The 25,200-nt window shown below is 46.0% G+C and overlaps 3 protein-coding genes across 9 annotated transcripts in view; 1 reads left to right on the forward strand and 2 right to left on the reverse strand.

Annotated features, from left to right (window-relative positions):
• Positions 1-8,392, forward strand: part of LOC311137688 (GRAM domain-containing protein 2B-like) — a 30,152-nt gene extending 21,760 nt beyond the window's left edge. For 4 of the 6 annotated variants that reach the window (XM_084172228.1, XM_084172231.1, XM_084172229.1 and 1 more), the window contains exons 2-12: positions 560-706; positions 894-954; positions 1,089-1,161; positions 1,505-1,608; positions 2,208-2,303; positions 2,616-2,756; positions 2,965-3,055; positions 3,984-4,064; positions 4,325-4,424; positions 5,430-5,533; positions 6,051-8,392. In XM_084172228.1, the coding sequence (XP_084028354.1) occupies positions 560-706; positions 894-954; positions 1,089-1,161; positions 1,505-1,608; positions 2,208-2,303; positions 2,616-2,756; positions 2,965-3,055; positions 3,984-4,064; positions 4,325-4,424; positions 5,430-5,533; positions 6,051-6,229 (1,177 nt within the window). In that variant the 3' untranslated portion in view covers positions 6,230-8,392. Of the gene's footprint in view, positions 1-559; positions 707-893; positions 955-1,088; positions 1,162-1,504; positions 1,609-2,207; positions 2,304-2,615; positions 2,757-2,964; positions 3,056-3,983; positions 4,065-4,324; positions 4,425-5,429; positions 5,538-6,050 lie in introns of all 6 variants that reach the window. The other 2 variants (XM_084172232.1, XM_084172233.1) reach the window with 1 other exon arrangement.
• Positions 8,393-9,102: 710 nt separating this feature from the next.
• Positions 9,103-12,825, reverse strand: LOC311137208 (lens fiber membrane intrinsic protein-like; the record flags this gene model as incomplete). Its single annotated transcript, XM_084171568.1, has 4 exons — positions 9,103-9,173; positions 9,527-9,661; positions 10,581-10,721; positions 12,648-12,825. The coding sequence occupies 4 exons, from the start codon at positions 12,823-12,825 to the stop codon at positions 9,103-9,105; spliced, it is 525 nt and encodes a 174-aa protein (XP_084027694.1).
• A 7,233-nt stretch (positions 12,826-20,058) lies between these two features.
• On the reverse strand, positions 20,059-24,990 carry asb3 (ankyrin repeat and SOCS box containing 3). Of its 2 annotated transcripts, XM_084171536.1 has the most exons (6): positions 24,913-24,990; positions 24,182-24,406; positions 23,556-23,726; positions 23,225-23,470; positions 20,691-21,548; positions 20,059-20,505 (listed from the first exon to the last, which is right to left on the reverse strand). In XM_084171536.1, the coding sequence occupies exons 2-6, from the start codon at positions 24,378-24,380 to the stop codon at positions 20,303-20,305; spliced, it is 1,677 nt and encodes a 558-aa protein (XP_084027662.1). In that variant the 5' UTR covers positions 24,381-24,406; positions 24,913-24,990; the 3' UTR covers positions 20,059-20,302. The 2 variants fall into 2 exon arrangements, with proteins under 2 accessions (XP_084027662.1, XP_084027663.1); XM_084171537.1 differs by having other exon boundaries at positions 24,182-24,978.
• Positions 24,991-25,200: the final 210 nt, after the last annotated feature.

Genomic DNA, 25,200 nt, shown 5'->3' on the forward strand with positions numbered 1-25,200 from the left:
TTTCTCAGGCTGCATATGTTAATATGGGCTATTTCTAGCACTTTTCTGGGTTGCTTGATTGTTTTTAATGCTTTACTGGGAAGCTTATCAGAAGTAGACTTGCTCATGTAATTTATATTGGAGCTGATAGTGCAGGGTGAGCTGCCCACAGTCCTTTTTATATCCGTACCCACAAAGGCCCTCATTTACATATCTGTAGATAACCCCACCCACCTTTAGGCTGGCTGTAACTTTCCACAGTATGGAATTTCTTATCTTTAACAGTTTCTAGCCTCCCTTCCCTGTTAGTGGTTTCATAAGTTGCTGTCAACCAGGCTACTTCTCCTATCTTGTCTGAAAAGGTTAGTCACACATATTTAATGGATTATTGTCTTATAATTCTAACCCAGTTCACACAGTTATACAGTATCGGGGTGGAATATTTTTGTCATTACATTAAACATACAAATTCATCTATCATCTCTCTCTTTAGCCCCTCAAACATCGGTGGCTTAAGATTGATGGAAAATAGGTTGATCTGTTTTGCTCTGTCACTGAACCCTTCTGGTCCTGTCTTCAGCTACCAGGTGGAGAGCGGGGGATTGTCTGTGAAGAAGGCAAGTAAGAGCAAGACTGTGGAGAAGACCAGGAAAGCCCTGAGTCTGGAGGAGGCCCAACTGGAGCTGCTGCAGCAGAGCAGAACTCTCACCAGACAAGCCCCGGTCAGGTAACTACACTGACACTGTGCAACCATGTAGACTCAAGACTTGGGCCTTTTCATAGTCGCATAAACATACCTGTTTTGTTTTCTCTTTGAAGCTAAGGCCTCTGTGTGACTGTTGGTCTGTCAGGAACCTGCTAAAGCCACAGACTTCACCAGTAACGTCATGCTGATGATCTCTTGTCTTCCACAGGTCTCAGACGTTCGATGTGGACAGACGTTTGGAGAGGACTGTAAGCATCGGTTTACAAAGTGTACGTTCACTACTGACTTTTTGACACTGTTTGTGGTTGGGATGGCTACACTCCGCTGCTTTACTTTATTAAGTTTTCAAGACTTCTCAGTAACATGGTTGATTTAGTAATGCTTTTCCTCTTCTGTTCTACAGAGTTTTATAAAGCACAACAAAACATTCCACAAGCTGTTTCCTGACATTCCAGAGAGTGAAGACTTGCTACATGGTAAGTGAAGTTTTGAATATTCTCTGTGGCCAAAGGTGGCTCTCCAAACGAAATGTGACCCTTGTGCCAAATAGTCATGTCATGGAAACGGCTAGTCATGCTTCTCACAAAGTCATAATCGCAAAAACCATGAGCGGTGACTTAAAAAAAATAAACTAATCGTTCAAACGATGGCATGGTTAGGCTAAGCTGCGGCAAGGGTTGCCATAGTAACTGACAATGGTGCACGTTAATCTGGCAGTCATTTTGACCTATACCCACGCTGACCGACAGCGCTTGCTGTGTCGTCATGCTGCCAGGACTTCTGTAACTAACGCTCCCATGTCCTCCCTCTCTCCCACAGCGTACATCTGTGCCCTGCAGAAGGAAGTACTCTACCACGGCAGGCTCTATGTCACCAAACATCACGCGTGCTTCCACTCCTCCGTGCTGCTCAAGGACACCAAGGTAAGTGACCCTTGACCCTGAATGGGCGACCCTGACCCTTGATTGTTTGTCTGTATAATAGTTTTTTACATGGCATAGCAGTAGGCTGTTCTGTATGGAAAATGGACTAGGCTTTTCAGTTAAACAACATTGTTTTGAAGTTTGTCCTATTTGTAAATGGACAGTTTGGCAGTCCTATTACTAGCTAATGGAGAAATGTATACATATCCCCCAGCTTTCTTACCCAATGACGTGTTCATGTTTAACACAGTTTTATTTATATACTGAACAAAAATATAAACACAACATGCAACAATTTCAAAGATTTTACTGAGTTACAGTTCATATAAGGAAATCCGTCAATTTAAATAAATATATTAGGCCCTAACCTATGGATTTCACATGACTGGGAATACAGATATGCATCTGTTTGCCAGATACCTTAAGAACAATGGGCCTCAGGATCTCCTCACGATATTTCTGTGCATTCAAATGGCCGTTGATAAAATGCAATTGTTCTTTTTTTCATGAAATAAAAGCCCAAAAGGCATTTGACTTAGTGCGTTGTGACGGTTACTGTATCAAGTGATGGTCTGTTGCTCCTCTGTCGGTTTCTACAGTTGGTGATCCCTGTGACCAGCGTGCAAATTCTGAAGAAGCAGAACACTGCCCTACTGTTGCCCAACGCCCTGTCTATCCGCACCGAGGGAGAAAAGGTCAGAGGTCACTTCCTCAGCTGTCCCATTGGCACAGTGCATAGTCCACCATTAGACTCTGCCACCTTAATCTGATGATTAGATCTATACTGGTGGTTTTAATATCAATCTTTAATAGAGGGCTTTCTAAGTCATCAGACAAGTTACGTAACACACATTGACCTCTGATGGATGACATGTAAGATTTTAATCTGATTAATGACTGGCTTATTTAACATAATGTTCATTTGAAGGTGAATGGTTGTATCCTTGCATGTTCCAGGGCATACAAGGGCATCCAGGCTAAAATGTCTCTCTCCTGTGTGTTTTCAGTACCTGTTTGTGTCTTTGCGGAACCGAGAGGCGTGTTACAAGCTCCTGCGGTCCGTGTGTCCTCAACTGAAGGATGGAAGTGCTAACAGCAGCCCTGTATTCTCCTCTGCTGAGAATAGTTTTGATCAGGACAAGCTGGTGGTAAGTTATAATCTTCAAGTTCATAAAGATGTCATTTTATAAAGTTTAAAGTCAGCCTAATGGATTTACCTGAACGACAGTACTGCAGATACTACAGAGGTCCTTCGTAACTCACCGATACTTCCTCATATTCCACTGTAGCTGTTTTGGGCTCTGTTTTTGAAGCTGGTTTTAACCCACTGTCTCTCACCATGTCCCTCTCTCATAGAACTCCAGTCAGTCCAGTCTAGAGGACAGTTTTGACCAGCTGGATGGGTCAGACCCCAAGCTCTTTCTCGACTCACCCACACCAAATAAAGGTGAGTAAGCCTAACTGGAAGACCAGAGTGGTATTTTACGAAGCAGGTTTGAGGAGATATTTATTTGTATGTATGTATATATATATATATATATAACTTTGGTCAGCTCTGAGTTCAACTCGGTATAACAGGTCATACGAAAGTGGGTCACGTTTTAACCAGGTACATTTCTATGGCAACGAATCCCTCAGCACTAACCTGCTCCGGGGCGGGCTAACTCCATTTACCCTGAATGAAGTGTCTGAGCCACGAGTTGAGGACCAATGAAATCAGATTCCCTCCCTCTCGCAATTTTGTATGACTTAATACAATATAATATTTTGTCGATAGGAGTGGGGGAAAAGGAGCTTGTTGTTGTACGTTGATAAACACACAAGTCGGCATTAACCATAAGTAATAAAATAAAGACTGCACTTCTAAAAGCCTTTTTCACACAATAGCCTGCTGAAACGGCAATAACTTTTCTTTCATTTTGATTTCGGCACAAATTAAAATGTGACACTGACTCGCCCATGGATTGATGTTTCAGCATTGTCTCAATGAGGAGTTGTGTGACATGCGTGCACAGTTACAAGCCTGCTAGATTTAGTGGCAGGCGGATGAGGAATATCCACCGTCGTAGTACAGATGAAGCCTGAGCTGGAATGTGAAGCTAACTGAAGCTGGTTAGCTTTAGAAAATCCTGAGTAGATCTGGCTTGCTTCGTAGGATACCCCTGTGGCCAGTAATGGCCTGTTTCCCTTGAGCATGCTTTTTAGTCTAGAACTAGGTTTAATGTTAAGCACAATGTTCAACCTCTCCTACAGGTCCTAATGTGTAGACTGATAAAGTTTTAGTTGGCTACATGTGAGCGTTATCTGTTGTGTACATACCTGACCTCCATATGCAAAGTCCAAGGTTATGTTTTTTTCCCCCCTTTCCTCTTCAGACCTTGTGCCTCAAGAGAGCAGATCCACCCTTAGGAGCATAAACGCACAGCAGAGAGACGGCTCCTCAGAGGACCTCTCAGGTAAACACACACACAACGTAGGCCTATGTTTCCAGCTGGCTCCTTTTCTCATGCAAACAGAAATACACGTGACTTTACAAAAGCTTTCACGCAGCGAGCCACTGACAAGCCAGTTATTTCAGTTAGTCGTGTGTGTGTGTGCCAAAGTGGGATTGATTTTATTTGGCGATTTTAAAAAATACAAATAAATGCATACAAAGCCGTCCTGGCTAGAGATTACATACAGGTGCTAACCAAGTGTTCCGTCTCTCCCGGGTCAGGTGGCTCGTGGGTGTGGAGTGTGGTGGACAAAGCCCGCTCCCTTCTCATCCAGAGAGACGCCGGCAGCCTCAACACTCTCCTCTTCATATACCTAATACTGTAAGTGACCTCTAAATAACCTTTAACCTGTAAGTGACCTCTAACATCTTTACTATACACGTAGTCTATTCTGTGTTTGTTCAGTTGAATGGCATTCGTGGGTGTATAAACTTGAGGGCCTCTCGTTTCACAGAACACGTTTCTAGGCATATACTCTGCAGGCATGGTAACCAAATGTTCCTAACAGCATTTGCATACATGTGCTTAGTGACGTGATAAAATGACAACATGAGGGAAAGCTATGCCACTGGTTAAAGATGCACTATGTGGAAATCACTCCGCCATTTCCTAACTGCTAAAATCCTAATAGTTCCCCTCATTTCAGTTTATGTGACAAAACAAGCAAGTATAGTGTAGAGAATCATTGTACCAACTAAACCGCTGTGAAATATATTTTCCATAACCAACAATATTGTATATTCAGCTGTTTATAAGCCGGTGTACACAACCGAAAGTAAAAGATGCAAAAATGAAACTTAAAAAAACAGGAAGTATAGAAATGGCACATATAGAACAGATCTACCGCTTCTTAGACTGGCTTTCAATGAGAATGACAGAACTATAACTCACATTTCTGCGAATTGTCGGGTCGCCCCAAAAAGTTAGATATTGCAGCTTTGCGTAACGGTTCTGACCTGTTTGAGTACAGAAGGCCCTGCAGCGTCATATCTAGATGATCTGGGACTACCTGCTGTGTTTAACCATTGGAATGTGCTCTTTCAAGACTATATATGACATTTAGCAGACGCTCTTATCCAAAGCGACTTAGTCATGCGTGCATACATTTTACATAGGGGTGGTCCCGGGAATCGACACACGTACTACCCTAGCGTTACAAGTGCCGTGCTCTACCAACTGAGCTACAAAGGACCACGCGATGACATTTTAGATTTAGAGGAAACTCATTTTGCATGACCTATGTCTACTTTGAATGATGTGAAATGAAGCTGTGTGAGAAGTGTATTGGGGAGCGTGACTTTAACATTCTGTGTGGGTGTTTTTTAGGGTGGTACTGCTGCTGCTGTCGTCGGGGTACATCGGCCTCCGCATCGTGGCTCTGGAGGAACAGCTGACCTCTCTGGGCGCCCTCCCTGAATTCTCCTCACAGAGTGGGTAAGACGACCCCACCCAACCACACAGCAACCATACCACAACCTCCACATACCACAACCACAACTAGCAACCTTTTATATATGAACGTAAGCATAACTATTTTCATTGCCTGGCGCCAGATTCTGATCGGCTTTAGCCAACTCCTCTGAATATCTTTGATCGCTATACAATGCATGGTAGGACCTGGTCAGCGGAGTTGGCTCAAGCAGATGGAGATCTTAGACCAGGCTGCTGCTCAATGGAAGATATGCCGTATCTCTGTGCTGTGGTTATACACAGGTGTGATTTCAGACAACTCTTGACTGAGACTTTTGATTACCTAAGATATCTTATCTGCTCTTTTGTGGTTGTGCAAGTTGCCTCTCCCTCCCTTTCAGAGCTCTGACTCAAATTCCCATAAGAGATGCAGCTCAGCTGATGAAAAGCCAAATTATTTTGTATCGCAAAGAGGCGTATTGTGTTTTCAGGCCTTAATTTTTTTAAATAATTATACTCAACTGCCTTCTTTCTTAGGTACAAGGACACATAACCCTGATTGGCCAGAGGAGATGTTGGAGGACGTGACAATATGGTGCCAGTTGAAGATCTACCAATGGAAAAAAGAGAACTGGAGCTCTCGTGTTGAAGATATACTGTCCTCATCCCAGAAGAACTTGAAGGAAGAACTAGGAGACATTTTGACAGTGTTCTAGTGCTGGCCCGTCACTTCCTTGCATATAGGAGTTGTAGAAGCACCTCCCTGTATGATCTCAGACAGACGGGTATCTCAAAGGGCTATATTTAAGAGCGCTAGACCCAGGCCAGCCACGACTCGCAGCAAGCGGCACCAAGCCAACACATACACACACACACACACACAAACACAAATGACCTGCTGTGTGTCTGTGACTTGAAACCAAAGCCAACTGGCTCAAACTGAGCACAAACTGAAGAGGGGAGGCGATAGTCAACTCAATCTGCTCTCAGATCAGATTGACAAGAAGCGATTTCTCAGATTTTCCAGAGAACTCTGGAATATGTACGCATTTCCATTCTACGTATTCTCTTCAAGAGCATGTGGTCTGTGCAGACTACCCAAATCCAGCGTAGTCCTGCGTTTGCTTTAACACCTCCCCTAAGGTACCAGTGTTATGCAGAGCCAAAGATACAGAGTGCACGTCTTTTGCATGAGCGCACAGAGATGACTTTGACTTTATCTCCTGCTATGGCATCCCATCATTTCATTAGGGAGTTGCAAGTCGATCTGTATTTAATCTTTCACCACTAAGCCATCTGCGGGTACTCTTGGATGATTCTTCTGGTAATCGGCCATGATTAATATCTTGTCTTACACGGATCAGCTAGCCGAGCAGCCATTTTAATTTTCTCTCCTGACAGTCTCTTCCTCTCCTCTCTTTTTTAAGATCAGCAGTATTAATCCTGCCATTTGCATAATTCTAAACCTGTTTAATGATCAATCCTTTGGAGGCCACTCCCTCGATTCTCGCTGGATGCATCTTCAACGAGTATGATCAGGTCGTCGTCTCGGTAACATTTCCTACATCTTCTACTACTTCGATCATCAAAGTAGTTTTGGCAAATTCCAAACCAATACTATTGTCTTGTTCAGATTTAATATATCTGATGACTTATGTACTGTTTAGAAGGAACTGACGCGTTTTAAAAAGCAAAAAATCTAACCTCTAGTCGTTGACAGGCCTGTTGAGAACAAACGCTTGTTCCTGCTGGTTCAGACGTTTCAGGACTGTTCAAGTAGCAACGTACTGTATTGTATGTTATTCTGTCTGGAACATCAGATAAGTGACTGATGGATTATGCACACTCCTTTGAGTCACCTTTTGAGAGAACAACCATAAAAGTGTAACTATCAAGCGACATTGTTACTGAGGTCCTATTTTCAACAGAAAGAGAAGAGGTGGTCCAGAAAATAAATTTCAATATGTAATAAAGATTATCCGCGGGGGGGGGGGGGGGGGAGAGATTAGTAACCTGTAGGTGTTTTTGTTTTTTAAATGGAGTCTGATGTTGAGGTGAGAATTGTTTGTTAAAAAAAAAAAACATGAGGTGAAAATTAATGGTTCTGGTGAGCGAGCCAGGGCACTTTAACAGTTGTTGAACTTTAACCTGCCCAAATCCAAAGACATCACATTTGACTGAGGTGGTGGGGAAGCAGGTGTTTTGTTCTCTAGTTACTATTTGATGGTGTTCTTCTCAGGGGTGGGTGCAACCTGCCACAGTTTCAGGGTCACTGCTTTTCCTTCGCCATTTCACGACTCAGGATCGGGGTTGTCACACACACAGTTTGTCCTTGTCCACCAGAGAGAATGCCCTATCCACTTTTCATTGAGAATCACATTGTACCTTTGCAATATATCAGTCTGTGATTTTTTGTTTTAAGTTGTTTGTTAGTTTTTTTTCTTTTCATGTTTTTCGACGAACAAATTGAAACATATCGACAATTAATCTAACATCTGACTGACTAGCTCAGTACTGGGTGTTCTGTGTTGACGGGACATGAAGAGCGTTGAAGTGACGTCTGTTATAACGATTGGGTAGTTGTAGTCAGATGTTGGGCTAAAAGATGTATGCCTACATGCCATAAAGCAGTACTGTCCGTTGTCTTCCTTCTCCATCAGTGGATAGCACATGTCAAATATATTCAAATGGACACAATGCAAGAATCTCAATGACGAGCCCAGTATTTGTGTGGTTTTGCGTTTATTGAAGTGTTGTAAATAATTTATGTCCTTCATTCTACTTCATTCTTGTATTTATTTGCATTCTATGTAATTCAAAGTAGTAGTCTCTGTGAGATTTTGCTTTGGTATTGTTCAACAATAAATCAACTGTTGCAAGAACAACTGTATTTGTATCCGTTTGTTTAAATGCAAAAGTTACATTTGGAAATTGTCATTTAGCAAACGCTCTTATCCAGAGTGACTTACAGGAGCAATTAGGGTTAAGTGCCTTGCACAACGGCACATCGACAGATTTTTCCACCTAGTCTGCTCGGGGATTCAAACCAGCGACCTTTCGGTTACTGGCCGAACGCTCTTAAAACCGCTAGGCTACCTGCCGCCCAGTTAAATGCATATGTTAATGTAAAGATATTTTCTGGCCTGCAAATGTAGCCTACAGTATTTGAAGGCTCCTGTTGCGGTTTGAATATTTCTATCACTATATTGCCTTTAAAGCACCACCCAGAGGTGAGTAGAGAAGAATTTGTGGAAGAAAATTACACATGTTGAAGTACAACCCTAACCCTACTTTAAACCACGCCCCAGGCTTAAGGGTGTGACTCAGTGACCAGGAAGGTGGTCAATTTGCATTTGTTAAAAAAAAATAAAAAAAATGGCTTCATTGTCTATTAACCAGAAAACGGATTAAGACTAAGCAATGAACTAGAGACCAGGCTGGAGTCAAATATTCAATTTTATTCTGTTCAGCAGATTTGACCAGACACAGGTTGTTTCCATAGCTGTTGTCACATTGCTATCAGTGACAATAGTAAAGACTAGTGGTTGGTAGATTTTTCTTTAGTATGCAGGTAAAAGATGAGTTCCATTTAGCTTTCTTGAACGTTGGTAGGGGGCGGTTCTGCAACGTTCTTCTGAAAGGCACAGAGTTGGAACACACCTGAAAGTTCGAGCAACAAGGAAATAGTCACTGCGTTACATTTGACAATATGCCAACACCATGTACTTAGAGGGACTAAGACTTCTGGCAAGTCTGAATTTGGACGGCCTGAAAAGCTATTTGCAGCCAATGTGACCTTGACACAATCTACAGCACCTGCACTGTCCGTTGCTGGCAGATCCATCCTAACCACAGATCTGTTGAAGGAGTGCGTGTTGCTAATCGAAGATCGATTGCAGCGGATCCAAACCCCCACTACAGACTGCACGCTACATTGAAATATAGCTTATGTACAAGACATGCTATCTAAAACACATTTAAAGACCGATGGGTTTATTAGAGAAGGAGTTTACCAGCAGCGAAAGATAAGATGATGGCCACCCAAGCTACGATGTAGGACCAGGAGAAGCGCCAATCAAGGAAGCGCTTGCCAAAGAAGTTGACCGTCACGCCAGTGTAGATGGCCAGAGCTAACAGAGCTAGGAAACCTGAGGGATGAGACCGAGTGGTGGAAGAAGAGAGAAACATGTTGTGGCCAAAACAGAAACGCTTGTTGAAGAATGGTGATGTCAAGTCTATAAACAAATTTACTAAATGTAATTCCTGACTGCTACACTATCCCATACTTCCTACTTTCAGTCTCCTTTCCTTTCCTCTCCTCTCATCCACCTTTCCGCTCCTCCACCCTCTCCTTTCCTCTCATCCACCTCTCCGCTCCTCCACCCTCTCCTTTCCTCTCATCCACCTCTCCACTCCTCCACCCTCTCCTTTCCTCTCATCCACCTCTCCACTCCTCCACCCTCTCCTTTCCTCTCCTCTCATCCACCTCTCTCCTCTCCTCTCCTCTCATCCACCTCTCCGCTCCTCCACCCTCTCCTTTCCTCTCCTCTCATCCACCTCTCTCCTCTCCTCTCATCAACCTCTCCGCTCCTCCACCCTCTCCTTTCCTCTCCTCTCATCCACCTTTCCGCTCCTCCACCCTCTCCTTTCCTCTCATCCACCTCTCCGCTCCTCCACCCTCTCCTTTCCTCTCCTCTCATCCACCTCTCTCCTCTCATCAACCTCTCCTCTCATCCACCCCTCCTCTCCCTCTCCTCCAACTTTCCTCTCCCTCTCAACCTTTCCTCTCCTCTCATCCACCTCTCCTCTCCCTCTCCTCTCATCCACCCCTCCTCTCCCTCTCCTCCACCTTTCCTCTCCACTCCTCCACCTTTCCTCTCCTCCACCCTCCTCTCCCTCTCCTCTCATCCACCTCTCCTCTCCCTCTCCTCTCATCCACCCCTCCTCTCCCTCTCCTCTCATCCACCTATCCTCTCCCCTCCTTGAAGGAACTGGACAGATCAAAGTAAACCCCCTGTAGGTCTTACATGCGTTTAACTTTCCTGTCTTTTCAGATGGGGTGTTTACCTGACAGGAGCAGAGCGAAGCCCCCCGTCCGGACCCTCCTGCTCTTGGTGCCGTTGACGAAGGCACTCAGGCCCAGCAATACGCCAGCAAAGCAGCTCAGCACGGACAGTAGCATGAAGGCCCTTGTCGCATCCCAGAAGGCTGTGCAGAGAGGACACCGTCATTTAAGTAAGTATATTAACCTCTACGAGATCGGTGTCCCATATACGGGACGGTTGAGCTAACGTGCGCTAATGTGATTAGCATGACTGTTGTAAGTAACAGCAAACTTTCCAGGACATAGACATGTCTTATTTGGGCAGAAAGCTTTAATTATTGTTAATCTAACTGCACTGTCCAATTTACAGTAGCAATTACAGTGAAAAAATACCATGCTATTGTTTGAGGAGAGTGCACAACAACAGAACTTATCATGGCAACTGGTTTGATACATTCACCTCTGACGGTAAATAATGTACTTACGTTCAGTAATCTTGCTCTGATTTGTCATCCTGAGGGTCCCAGAGATAAAATGTAGCATAGTTTTGTTTGATCAAATCCATTTTTATATTCAAATGTAGGAACTGGGTTCTACAGTTTGAACCCCTGCTGTCTCTGGCTCCACACCCACCCCGCCCGGTCATCTAGATGTGTGAAAGTTAGTGTATAAGCTAATGATCCGTCATGTATGACATTCCTGGGAGAGTGTAAACTTACATTTTGTATTACCATATCATTTTTGTATGTTCTCTATAGTTATGTGCTTGAAAATGTATCAATTTACGTATTTGGCACATTTGGGTAGACTTGATACAAAATAGTCCAGTATTGCAATGCATCACTGGAGCAATCTGAAACTTTGCACAGACACTGCTTCCATCTAGTGGCCAAAATCTAAACTGCAATATTATATTGTGGCCTTTCTCTTGTATTTCAAAAAAATAAAACGCATGATGTTTTGTTTGTATTATCTTTTACCAGATCTAATGTGTTACATTTTTCTACATTAATTTCACATTTCCACAAACTTCAAAGTGTTTCCTTTCAAATGGTATCAATAATATTCATATCCTTGCTTCAGGTCCTGAACTACAGGCAGTTAGATTTGGGTATGTCATTTTCCACATTTTGTTACACCTTATTCTAAAATGTATTAAATAGTTTTTTTCCTCATCAATCTACACACAATACCCCATAATGACAAAGCAAAAAAATAAAAGGTTTTTAGAATTTTTTGCACATTTATTAAAAATAAAAAACGGAAATATCACATTTACAAAATTATTCAGACCTTTTACTCAGTACTTTGTTGAAGCACTTTTGGCAGCGATTACAGCCTTGAGTCTTCTTGGGTATGACGCTACAAGTTTGGCACACCTGTATTTGGGGAGTTCCTCCCATTCTTCTCTGCAGATCCTCTTAAGCTCTGTCAGGTTGGATGGGGAGTGTCGCTGCACAGCTATTTTCAGGTCTCTCCAGAGATGTTAGATCGGGTTCAAGTCCGGGCTCTGGCTGGGCCACTCAAGGACAATCAGAGACTCCTGCATTGTCTTGGCTGTGTGCTTAGGGTCGTATTTCTCTTTTTTTAATTTTAATAAATTTGCAAACATTTCTACAAACCTGTTTTCGCTTTGTCATTATGGGGTATTGTGTGTAGATTGAAGAGGAAAACATGTAATTTAATAAATTTTAGAATAAGGCTGTAACGTAACAAAGTGGAAAAAGTGAAGGGGTCTGAATACATTCCGAATGCTCTATACATACAAAGGACAGTAAATGGCACTGGGTCACAATAGTTGAGGTTAAAGGGGTAGTTCACCCAAAATACAAAATAACTTGTATGTTACCATACCTTAATAGTAGTCTATCGGCCAAGAAAAAGTGTGATCCCCACGTGTTTGTATACATAGCGATACCATAGCCGCCATCTGCATTAGCCACGTTAGCGTTGATAACAAAAACACACTGAGAATCAATGGACCCCAGGTAGCATGCTCAAATCAACCTCAAAGTATGACAAATGAATAGAGAGGATCCAAAAACAACAAGTTTAAAAGTAGTGTGTACGCTCTACTACTCGGTACTCACCCACAGTGATGGTGTGGGCGTGGCACTTGTGATTGATGCAAAACCTCCAGAGGCCCTGATTGGCCGACGCTCCCGAGTAGCGGTACTGCATCCAGAAGTCGGTCGCCGTGGAGACGATGAGGAGCACGAGGGCGGCCACACCACAGAGTGTACCCCCTCCTGCTAAAGTGTACAGCATCAAGGAGAACCCTGGGATAGCACAGTCCTCCTAAATGCACTGCAACTATTTGAGCTACAAAAACGAGAGAATAATAGAAAATGGTTCATCACTGTGTTATCACTCTAATCAAATCAAATCACATCACATTTTATTTGCCACATGCCGAATACAACAGGTGTAGACATGACAGTGAAATGTTTACTTACAAAGCCCATAACCAACAATACAGTTTACGAAAAAATATGTTTTGCGAATAATTAAAGAGCAGCAGTAAAATAAAATAACAGTAGGGAGGTTATATACACCGTATGCTGTTATATCCTGTACATCTCCAAGTATAGGTTAACGTTTCAGTTACTTTTTTTAAAAGTTAAAGTTATTTTTATAATAGATCAGAGGGAACCATGCTTCATACTCATGACATGCATTACATAGAAGAGACTTGCTGTGGAATTAATAATTTTTACCTCTGAGAAAACAAGCCATAAAGTTATATGATCACATAGAGAAGCCCTTTATAGCAGGTTCAGAGACATCGAAATACATCAAACCATCGTCAAATGCGAAACAGATTTTTTTTTTTTTACTCTGTTCAACAGTTGCAGTCTAACCGAGCAAGTCTAAATTCAAACTAAACGTAAAGGAAGGTCCCCTTAAAATCTGCATGACAGAATTCTGGTGATACTTCAGGTTATTTTTGTTGTTGGCTCTGAGGGCAAGGTGACTGTGATGAATGTGAACTTTCCACACAGCTCAGATCAGCACATTGTTCCCACTAGGCTATCCACCAGCCCTTTGCTTTACCCTCCCCACGTGCTGGGGTGGACACCTGCTGGAGTAGACGCCGCAACGGTGTGTGGCATTGTTCACTGTTTCAGCCATGAGTTCAATTTGATAAAATGCATCCTTCCTTGGGTCTAATCTGGCATACTTTCATGGGGGAAAGCAGTTTAGTCTGATCTGTGATTAGGCTTAAAGGAAGGACTGAAGGGAAGGATGCATTTTTGAAGTATTCAAGCAGGGCCTTCATTTGGAAGTCAACCCTAACACCTTTACGCTTTAGAGTGGACACATCTGTAGTTTTATGGCATGTGGAGGTGGTGACACCTACCCTAATATAAGCACACCAACGACCTCTGCACTTCTAGTCATTATGCTGTGTTTTTGCGAAATAAATTACTCAAGTTGAAACCTCATTTCTAATCCATTCTAAAATGTAATTTCATTTCAAAATCTTTGAATGCACATTTCCATCTGATCAAGAGCAACCAAGTACAAAAGCAAACACCAGCAAATTGTGCCAAAGCAAAAACACAAAATGCCGCCATGTCAATGAGAATGCTGAACAAGCTGATTCAAACCATTGTTTCCAAGTAATTCCCCCAACGCTTCACAACTAATCTTCTGATGCTGAGCAATAGATCTGTCAGCATGTTGCTCTGTGACCAGCGTGATGGGGTGCCATACAAATACCCTTTTCACTCTACTGAGCTGTGCCGAATTGTACCTGTGCTGGCCTAGTTATGAATCCACCATAGCTGCTGGAACCCTGCTGGAAAGGGCAATGTGAAAAGATATGATTTGAAGAAATATCCACTTCATCCCAGTACAGTTCAGAGCAGCTCGATAGGGAGAAAATGTACAATATTCCATAGTTGCCGTTTCAATTCCTGCAGCAGCCTCAATTCATCAGAAGACCAAAAGCTCTAAAACAAATGTAAACCGGCCCATTTATACTCCAAAAAAGTTAATTTGTTTTAATTCTTCATAAACTTGAATAACAGGAAAGGGCCCCAAACCCAGGGGTGTCTCCAAAGACATGTCTTTGTATAAAGTCCATAAAAATGTTTTCAGATAGATACCTGTTGGTTGCTGTCTCTGTCCAGGGTTGTTGGCTGTCTGTGTGCGTCTGTCCTTTTTAAGCCCTCCACCCATGGCCCTCATTGTCTGCCTGTACAATAGAGGGAATGATCGAGGGCAACATGTGAATGATGGTAATCCCTCTCTCTCACTCTCTCGTTCCCTCGTTTACCATCTCTCTATTGCACACCATTACCCCTGGGCCCTGTGCCTCCCGACTCTCTCCCTCTAACCTGTACGCTTGCTAGTTCTCTCCATCTGTCTTAAACCTTCCCTCATGGCCTCCCCTCTCTCCCTCTAACCTGTACCCTTGCTAGTTCTCTCCATCTCTCTGAAACCTTCCCTCATGGCCTCCCCTCTCTCCCTCTAACCTGTACGCTTGCTAGTTCTCTCCATCTGTCTGAAACCTTCCCTCATGGCCTCCCCTCTCTTCCTCTAACCTGTACGCTTGCTAGTTCTCTCCATCTGTCTGAAACCTTCCCTCATGGTCTCCCCTCCTCCTTAACTCTTATTCTCTCTGTCCTCTTTGTATCTTTCCTCTCAGAAAGTGGCTGATCAGCCCTGGCAGGCAGCGCTCTACATCATGGGACTTTGTGGCGAGGGCCACGACCCCCCGGGTTCAACCATACCAGGGCTGGGTTCACTATGTTCATTACCACAGTGGTGGGTACTGGGTACTATCCAGGGTCAGAATGGTGGTGGGTACTATCCAGGGTCAGAGTGGTAGTGGGTACTATCCAGGGTCAGAGTGGTGGTGGGTACTATCCAGGGTCAGAGTGGTGGTGGGTACTATCCAGGGTCAGAGTGGTGGTGGGTACTATCCAGGGTCAGAGTGGTAGTGGGTACTATCCAGGGTCAGAGTGGTAGTGGGTACTATCCAGGGTCAGAGTGGTAGTGGGTACTATCCAGGGTCAGAGTGGTAGTGGGTACTATCCAGGGTCAGAGTGGTAGTGGGTACTATCCAGGGTCAGAGTGGTGGTGGGTACTATCCAGGGTCAGAGTGGTGGTGGGTACTATCCAGGGTCAGAGTGGTGGTGGGTACTATCCAGGGTCAGAGTGGTACTGGGTACTATCCAGGGTCAGAGTGGTAGTGGGTACTATCCAGGGTCAGAGTGGTAGTGGGTACTATCCAGGGTCAGAGTGGTAGTGGGTACTATCCAGGGTCAGAGTGGTGGTGGGTACTATCCAGGGTCAGAGTGGTGGTGGGTACTATCCAGGGTCAGAGTGGTAGTGGGTACTATCCAGGGTCAGAGTGGTAGTGGGTACTATCCAGGGTCAGAGTGGTGGTGGGTACTATCCAGGGTCAGAGTGGTAGTGGGTACTATCCAGGGTCAGAGTGGTACTGGGTACTATCCAGGGTCAGAGTGGTACTGGGTACTATCCAGGGTCAGAGTGGTGGTGGGTACTATCCAGGGTCAGAGTGGTGGTGGGTACTATCCAGGGTCAGAGTGGTAGTGGGTACTATCCAGGGTCAGAGTGGTGGTGGGTACTATCCAGGGTCAGAGTGGTGGTGGGTACTATCCAGGGTCAGAGTGGTAGTGGGTACTATCCAGGGTCAGAGTGGTGGTGGGTACTATCCAGGGTCAGAGTGGTGGTGGGTACTATCCAGGGTCAGAGTGGTAGTGGGTACTATCCAGGGTCAGAGTGGTAGTGGGTACTATCCAGGGTCAGAGTGGTAGTGGGTACTATCCAGGGTCAGAGTGGTAGTGGGTACTATCCAGGGTCAGAGTGGTACTGGGTACTATCCAGGGTCAGAGTGGTAGTGGGTACTATCCAGGGTCAGAGTGGTAGTGGGTACTATCCAGGGTCAGAGTGGTAGTGGGTACTATCCAGGGTCAGAGTGGTAGTGGGTACTATCCAGGGTCAGAGTGGTAGTGGGTACTATCCAGGGTCAGAGTGGTAGTGGGTACTATCCAGGGTCAGAGTGGTAGTGGGTACTATCCAGGGTCAGAGTGGTAGTGGGTACTATCCAGGGTCAGAGTGGTAGTGGGTACTATCCAGGGTCAGAGTGGTGGTGGGTACTATCCAGGGTCAGAGTGGTGGTGGGTACTATCCAGGGTCAGAGTGGTAGTGGGTACCATCCAGGGTCAGAGTGGTAGTGGGTACCATCCAGGGTCAGAGTGGTAGTGGGTACTATCCAGGGTCAGAGTGGTAGTGGGTACTATCCAGGGTCAGAGTGGTGGTGGGTACTATCCAGGGTCAGAGTGGTGGTGGGTACTATCCAGGGTCAGAGTGGTAGTGGGTACTATCCAGGGTCAGAGTGGTGGTGGGTACTATCCAGGGTCAGAGTGGTGGTGGGTACTATCCAGGGTCAGAGTGGTAGTGGGTACTATCCAGGGTCAGAGTGGTGGTGGGTACTATCCAGGGTCAGAGTGGTAGTGGGTACTATCCAGGGTCAGAGTGGTAGTGGGTACTATCCAGGGTCAGAGTGGTAGTGGGTACTATCCAGGGTCAGAGTGGTAGTGGGTACTATCCAGGGTCAGAGTGGTAGTGGGTACTATCCAGGGTCAGAGTGGTAGTGGGTACTATCCAGGGTCAGAGTGGTAGTGGGTACTATCCAGGGTCAGAGTGGTGGTGGGTACTATCCAGGGTCAGAGTGGTAGTGGGTACTATCCAGGGTCAGAGTGGTGGTGGGTACTATCCAGGGTCAGAGTGGTAGTGGGTACTATCCAGGGTCAGAGTGGTAGTGGGTACTATCCAGGGTCAGAGTGGTGGTGGGTACTATCCAGGGTCAGAGTGGTGGTGGGTACTATCCAGGGTCAGAGTGGTAGTGGGTACCATCCAGGGTCAGAGTGGTAGTGGGTACCATCCAGGGTCAGAGTGGTAGTGGGTACTATCCAGGGTCAGAGTGGTGGTGGGTACTATCCAGGGTCAGAGTGGTAGTGGGTACCATCCAGGGTCAGAGTGGTAGTGGGTACCATCCAGGGTCAGAGTGGTAGTGGGTACTATCCAGGGTCAGAGTGGTAGTGGGTACTATCCAGGGTCAGAGTGGTAGTGGGTACTATCCAGGGTCAGAGTGGTAGTGGGTACCATCCAGGGTCAGAGTGGTAGTGGGTACTATCCAGGGTCAGAGTGGTAGTGGGTACTATCCAGGGTCAGAGTGGTAGTGGGTACTATCCAGGGTCAGAGTGGTAGTGGGTACCATCCAGAGTCAGAGTGGTAGTGGGTACTATCCAGGGTCAGAGTGGTGGTGGGTACTATCCAGGGTCAGAGTGGTGGTGGGTACTATCCAGGGTCAGAGTGGTAGTGGGTACTATCCAGGGTCAGAGTGGTGGTGGGTACTATCCAGGGTCAGAGTGGTGGTGGGTACTATCCAGGGTCAGAGTGGTACTGGGTACTATCCAGGGTCAGAGTGGTGGTGGGTACTATCCAGGGTCAGAGTGGTAGTGGGTACTATCCAGGGTCAGAGTGGTGGTGGGTACTATCCAGGGTCAGAGTGGTGGTGGGTACTATCCAGGGTCAGAGTGGTAGTGGGTACTATCCAGGGTCAGAGTGGTACTGGGTACTATCCAGGGTCAGAGTGGTACTGGGTACTATCCAGGGTCAGAGTGGTAGTGGGTACTATCCAGGGTCAGAGTGGTGGTGGGTACTATTCAGGGTCAGAGTGGTAGTGGGTACTATTCAGGGTCAGAGTGGTGGTGGGTACTATCCAGGGTCAGAGTGGTAGTGGGTACTATCCAGGGTCAGAGTGGTACTGGGTACTATCCAGGGTCAGAGTGGTAGTGGGTACTATCCAGGGTCAGAGTGGTGGTGGGTACTATTCAGGGTCAGAGTGGTGGTGGGTACTATCCAGGGTCAGAGTGGTGGTGGGTACTATCCAGGGTCAGAGTGGTAGTGGGTACCATCCAGGGTCAGAGTGGTAGTGGGTACTATCCAGGGTCAGAGTGGTGGTGGGTACTATCCAGGGTCAGAGTGGTAGTGGGTACTATCCAGGGTCAGAGTGGTGGTGGGTACTATTCAGGGTCAGAGTGGTAGTGGGTACTATTCAGGGTCAGAGTGGTGGTGGGTACTATCCAGGGTCAGAGTGGTAGTGGGTACTATCCAGGGTCAGAGTGGTACTGGGTACTATCCAGGGTCAGAGTGGTAGTGGGTACTATCCAGGGTCAGAGTGGTGGTGGGTACTATTCAGGGTCAGAGTGGTGGTGGGTACTATTCAGGGTCAGAGTGGTGGTGGGTACTATCCAGGGTCAGAGTGGTAGTGGGTACTATCCAGGGTCAGAGTGGTGGTGGGTACTATCCAGGGTCAGAGTGGTGGTGGGTACTATCCAGGGTCAGAGTGGTGGTGGGTACTATCCAGGGTCAGAGTGGCACACTGTACAGTACATGGTCACACACTGGTCCAGGGTTCTCCAGGGCCTATATTAACACCACTCTCCGAGTGTGTATTATAAACATTTCCAATTCACACGTTTATAAAACACACTAGTACACAAATATAAGCACCTACCATCACATCTGTTTCAGCACCCACCATCACATCTGTTTCAGCTAAATATGGTTCAGAGAGAAGACCTTAATAGTTCAATACTGAATACTTGAACCCGGTGCATTACAACAGGGCTGGATTGAAAGCCTGCACAGCCAGTAGCTCTTCGGGACTGGAGTTGGACAACCCTTCAGTAGTCCCCTGTAGCTCAGTTGGTAGAGCATGGCGCTTGCAACGCCAGGGTTGTGGGTTCGTTTCCCACGGGGGGCCAGTATGAAAACATTTATGGACTCACTAACTGTAAGTCGCTCTGGATAAGAGCGTCTGCTAAAATGACTAAAATGTAAATGTAGCAACCCTCTGGTTACTGTCTGTTGCCAAGTATAGGTCTCGGAGGGCCCTGGAGTAGTTACTGTCTGTTGCCAAGTATAGGTCTTGGAGGGCCCCAACAGACAATGCAGAGATCATCCCAGTTTGGATAGGAGTTGGGTCATTGTGAGTCCAGTTGGAGAAAGGTCCTGACACCTGCCTTGGTCCGTGATCTGTAGAACTAATAGGATGCAGCAGAGCAGATGGAAAAGTTTCTCTATCATGTGGAGTAGAGGGTTGTGTACACCTTGCATTTACATCTGCAGTGTGCTGAACGTCGGGCCAAACTGAGTAAGGCCGGGACTCAATCCGATCACGGGGTTATAGGCCATTTCTGATTGCGTTCACGATAAACGCTGCAATCTCTGCGAACACCGGAACATTACTTTAATACCTGGTCCTAACATGCATCCTGATCGTGGCCTCATTCTGGCCTCATTTTTTGACCGGTGTAGATAAAATACCTAATTGTGAAGGTTAGCGTTAAAGGATTGTTGAGGTAAGGTTAGAAGAAAGAGAAAAATACATTTTATAAACCATACTGTCAGCACACCTTTTCCCCCCAAACTAAAACCACAATGGAACTGATATTTTTTAAAATGATTTTATTCAAAAACAGCTTGATGTTTTGTTTTAATTAACAATAATCAAAACACAAACCATACAGGCAATTCTACAAAGAAAAAGTATTCATTTTCACTAACATCAGTATACAAATAGAGCTGATCTATTCACATAATACACATCAACAGAACAGGAAGGCATAGGGAACTCTGTGTGTGTGGATATTTCTGAATTGAGGACATCTCTTCAGTGGCAGGTTATATGAAGCCTTGTATGTCATCGTTCTAGTCGCTGTGGAAACCCTCTCCGTGGGAGTGTCGTTGCGTGTGAGGGTGGTGGGATGTCTCTGAACTGGAGGTATGTCTGCAGTGGAGGGGGAAGAGGAAGCTGTCGGACCACATCCGTCTGCATCAGAACCACTGAACCCAACTCTTCCCTGACCCGCAGCCTGCAGAGGTGAGAGAGAGGGGGCACACACTCTACACACACACACAGTAACATACACACACCATTATTATTTATCTGTTGACAGTTTTCCGTGTGTGTGTGCATGTGTCGGTCTTAGTTATGTGCATAATATCCAGTGGTTGAATGCCCTTATTGTGTCAGTCTGGATAAGACGTTCAGCTAAATGCTAAAAATGTCATTTGTACGTGTTTCTTACCGTGGTACGCGAGTGGTCTCCAGCAGGTGACCTCCTCTCGGTGTAGCAGTATGTCCTTTAGCGGGTGGGAAAGAGTCGACCAATTGACAAACTGCAGGAAGTAATTCACAACCTCACTGTCCGCCTTCCCCAGCCTGTAAGGTTGCTGCAACAGTAGGGATGGCTCCAGCCCTGCCTGAAGTAGCTGTGGCAGCCAGTAGGAGGCATGGCACACCATATCAAGCGCCTCACACACCAGCCCACGCAACTCTTCTGGACTGAGTGGGATCTTGCTCTGCTGCTCTGTCCTAGAGCTGAGCGAGATGGTCCTGCTTAGCTGCTCTGGTCCGGGGATGCTCCTGTGTTGTAAGACATACTGCAGCACATCGGATTTGCACGTGGCCAGAATGTAGAACCATTCCCGCCCGGTCAAAGTGGCCCCTGCGGCTACCAAGAAACGCGCCGAATCGCTGAAGGGCTGGGAGGATGTGCATTTCAAGGCGAGGGTGTAGGCGAGTGGCGATGTGGTGTCTGAGCTGAAGAGGGAGCTACAGTCCTGGGCGTCTGGGCTGAAGCCTGCCCTCAGCAGCAGATCTACACAGTGGCTGTGATTGTTCTTCACAGCAGAGTACAGCGGACTCAACTCACTCTCTCCACGGTCACACACCCGGTCTGTCACAGCAATCAGCCTGGCCAGGATAGAGTTGTGGCCGAACTCGGCAGCTGCGTGGATGGGGAGCTGTGGCCAGTTGTCGGAACAAGACAGGTTCGGGTTGGCATTGTGGTCCAGAAGAATCTCCACACAGCCCTCGTGGCCCTCCTGTGACGCAATCAGCAGTGGTGTTGCCAAGTCTGACGCCTGGGCGTTCACATTGGCACCTACATGCAAACAACACACAATGTTTATACAGCGACTTAAAGGCCCAATGCAGCCATTTTTATATCAATATCAAATAATTTCTGGGTAACGATTAAGTATCGTACTGTATAAGGCGCATTCACACTGCATTTTAGCCCTGGGCTAAGCGAGTGTTGACACTTGCGCATTGTAATGTGGGCTAGCACCAACCTTAGCCCAGGGCTAGCTGGCCCTGCTCCGGAGCAGGGTTACCGACTTTTTTTCAAACACGGTGCCAAAATACTTAATTTGCACATGCTTGTGATGCGTTCTGCACACTATTTGAATAAGTATATTTATACTATTTCATCCTTCCATCTGCAGACAAAAACTTGACAAAAAACGAAATACTTTAATCCGTGCAAAAATATTGCTTGTTATGGCTAACAAAAACGGTTGCTATGCAGGCTGGCTAACATTGTTCTCACTTAGCTAGCCAACTGAAGCCAACAACTCTACAGCTGGAAGGGCAGCAAACACTCCTACAGCTGGAAGGGCAGCAAACACTCCTACAGCTGGAAGGGCAGCAAACACTCCTACAGCTGGAAGGGCAGCAAACACTCCTACAGCTGGAAGGGCAGCAAACACTCCAACAGCTGGAAGGGCAGCAAACACTCCAACAGCTGGAAGGGCAGCAAACACTCCTACAGCTGGAAGGGCAGCAAACACTCCTACAGCTGGAAGGGCAGCGAACACTCCTACAGCTGGAAGGGCAGCGAACACTCCTATAGCTGGAAGGGCAGCGAACACTCCTACAGCTGGAAGGGCAGCAAACACTCCTACAGCTGGAAGGGCAGCAAACACTCCTACAGCTGGAAGGGCAGCAAACACTCCTACAGCTGGAAGGGCAGCAAACACTCCTACAGCTGGAAGGGCAGCAAACACTCCTACAGCTGGAAGGGCAGCAAACACTCCTACAGCTGGAAGGGCAGCAAACACTCCTACAGCTGGAAGGGCAGCGAACACTCCATTTTCTTTTTTTCTAGATTTTTGTTGTCATTTTTACCCCCTTTTTCGTGATTACCATCTTGTCTCATCGCTGCAACTCCCCAACGGGCTCGGGCTCGGCGAAGGTCGCATGTGTGTTTGTCCGTTAGCCCAGGGCTTTGGAATACAAGTGTGACTCCTTAGCCAAGGGCTAAAGCTTAGCCCAGGGTTAACAAATGCTTGTGTGAACACAGGATAAGCTAGCCTGGGGCTAAGAACAATGCAGTGTGAAAAGGCCTATAGATCTCCATTAAAACAGGCTAAAATTGCACCCAAAAAAAACTCTGGCAATAATTTTGCTGGGGCTGTCTGGGAGTGGTCTGTGTGGGGAGGGGAAAACTGAAAACTAGCTGTAATTGGCAGAGTTTTTGAACTTTTTAATATTGGTCTAATAACCAATTTACTGTATGGTGATGTCACCGTGGAAAGCCGCAACTCTCGCCCATGCAAACCTGCTGATTAGAAGGTCCTGTGTAGATTGTATTTTTAACCAGCAACTATCAGGAAATAACACTGATCCAATTTTTACACACTTTTACAGTGTTTGTTTCATCAGCTGTTGTACAATATGATATAAAAAACAGAATTTTGACTGAAGTGGGCCTTTTAACATACAGATATTGATTTAACAAAACATGTTTTCAGAAAGCGCACACCCACAGATGTTTACCCGCGTCAGCGAGGATCTGGAGACACTGCTTCTGTCCGTACTGTGCAGCCACAAACAGGGGTGTGATCATGTGGTCGTCAAACACCTCCAGGCGACACACACCCACCAGGATACGCACAATGTCACTGTGACCCTTATAGGCAGCCTGATGAAGGCAGGTCCAGCAGGAGGCTGTGTGTGTTCCGTTAACCTCTGCCCCTTTCCGCACCAGCAACTCCACGATATCTGTGTGCCCACAGTCTACTGCTACACACACACACAAACACACACACCGTTTTAAGAGAACCTATAACACAGTTCCAAGTGTTTTGTCTGTGTCTGTGTGTCTTACCTGCGTAGAGAGGGCAGGACAGGTCATTGGTTGGCTGGTTGATGTCAGCGTGTGCTCTGAGGAGGAGCTTGACCACGGCTAGGTGTCTGCGCTGCGAGGCCAGGTACAACGCAGACTCACCCTCATGTGTCAGAGAGCCCACGTAGGCACGGCAACCACGGGAGGCTCCTGCTGCAGAGCCAATGGAAAGAGGAGCCAAGGAGGTTAGTGAAGGATGCACTTTTAGGTGCCCTGTTCAGATAGGCTATATTCCAATTAATTAAAAACCATCCTCTACTCGTCTCCTCCCCTTCACTAATTGGAAAAGACTTGACAGGTGAAAACAATATGGTGGAAGCTCATCATTAGGTTGCAGTGGAGGCTGCTGAAGGGAGGACGGCTCATTATAATGGCTGAAATGGGGTCAATGGAATGGTACCAACCACATGTGTTTGATGCCATTGCATTGACTCCATTCCTGCCATTGTTATGAGCCGTCCCACCCTCAGCAGCCTCCACTGTTAAGTTGGTTTTCACCTGGTCAATTCCTTCAGATCAGAGCAATGAAGGAGAGGAGGATGGATTTTTTTTGTCTCCAAAGAGACATAGAATGAGAGATGGTTCCCCCCTCTCAACTCAAACCTTACCGGCAGCCTTAAGTAGATGCCGCACACATACGATGGTGCCAGCGGCTGCAGCCTCGTGGAGGGCGTTCCAGCCACGGTTATCCCTACTGTCCACACTGCAGCCTCTCTGGATCAGTAAGCTCACACGCCTGACATTTATATCACGTGCTGCCACGGCAAGACTGGACACTGTGTCGCTGTAACACTCAGTAAAGTCCATCCTCCTTACTTCTCACCTGAACGACTCTGACAAAAAAATAAGCGGATATATTAGGCCTATATGATGAGGAACGAGAGGCGACGGAGAGAGGGATAAAATGACTAATTGGAGGGATCAGAAGAGATGTGGTGAGAGGGGGAAGCGGGAAAGGTCGGTCCTCTTACTATAGCCTGGTCCCAGATCGGTTTGTGCTCTTTCCAACCCCGTTGCTGTCATTGTCGAGACAAACAATGAGTTGGGATGATGGCACAAACGGATTGGCACGCAGCCAAATTTCAATAGTCGAATTAATAGATGGACTTTCATGTATAGCTATCGTTACTTCTCTCTAGCTACTAGAAGTAGCCCAAATCCTCTAGTGGAGGTCCTGGCTAAGCTAACGGGTTAGCTAGCTAACATTAGCAGTAATTGTAAGACTGCATTTTTAGTCAACAGAAGTGTGGTTGGCTATCAAAATTATTCTTACGCTTGTACACTTTCTAATAGGCGATATTAATTCAATAAGAAAGCAGCTTTGATGCAGTTTAGCTACCTTTTCTCGTCCTTTCAGCTGTTCGCAAAATCGACAAAACACCCGCGTTGAACCACTTCCGTACACACTCGATGTATGTCCTACCATTGGACTAAAAGTGAAAACCCCGCCCATCAAGCGGGCCGATGATGGTGACGTTGACCCATGCGTTCACCAATCATGAGCAAATGATGGCGCGAACATAGCCATACTTTCAGAGATGCAAGGACTGACAATCCATCAGATTAACATGAGTATCAGGCATACAAATATTGAATTCCAAATCTCTGATGTAGGGGTCACCACGAC

The sequence above is a fragment of the Coregonus lavaretus genome (genome assembly GCF_964263955.1).
Source record: "Coregonus lavaretus genome assembly, chromosome: 11".
NCBI classification, from domain to species: domain Eukaryota; kingdom Metazoa; phylum Chordata; class Actinopteri; order Salmoniformes; family Salmonidae; genus Coregonus; species Coregonus lavaretus.

What these genes read in the sequence shown, in the direction of transcription:
- asb3 (XM_084171536.1), bottom strand. Translation starts at nt 24,380, where the DNA reads ATGGACTTTACTGAGTGTTACAGCGACACAGTGTCCAGTCTTGCCGTG. An exon ending in GTCCTGCCCTCTCTACGCAG is followed by an intron (nt 23,471 to 23,555) that starts GTAAGACACACA and finishes GTGTGTGTGTAG; the next exon opens with CAGTAGACTGTGGGCACACA. An exon ending in GAGACCACTCGCGTACCACG is followed by an intron (nt 20,506 to 20,690) that starts GTAAGAAACACG and finishes GTGTGTGTGTAG; the next exon opens with AGTGTGTGCCCCCTCTCTCT.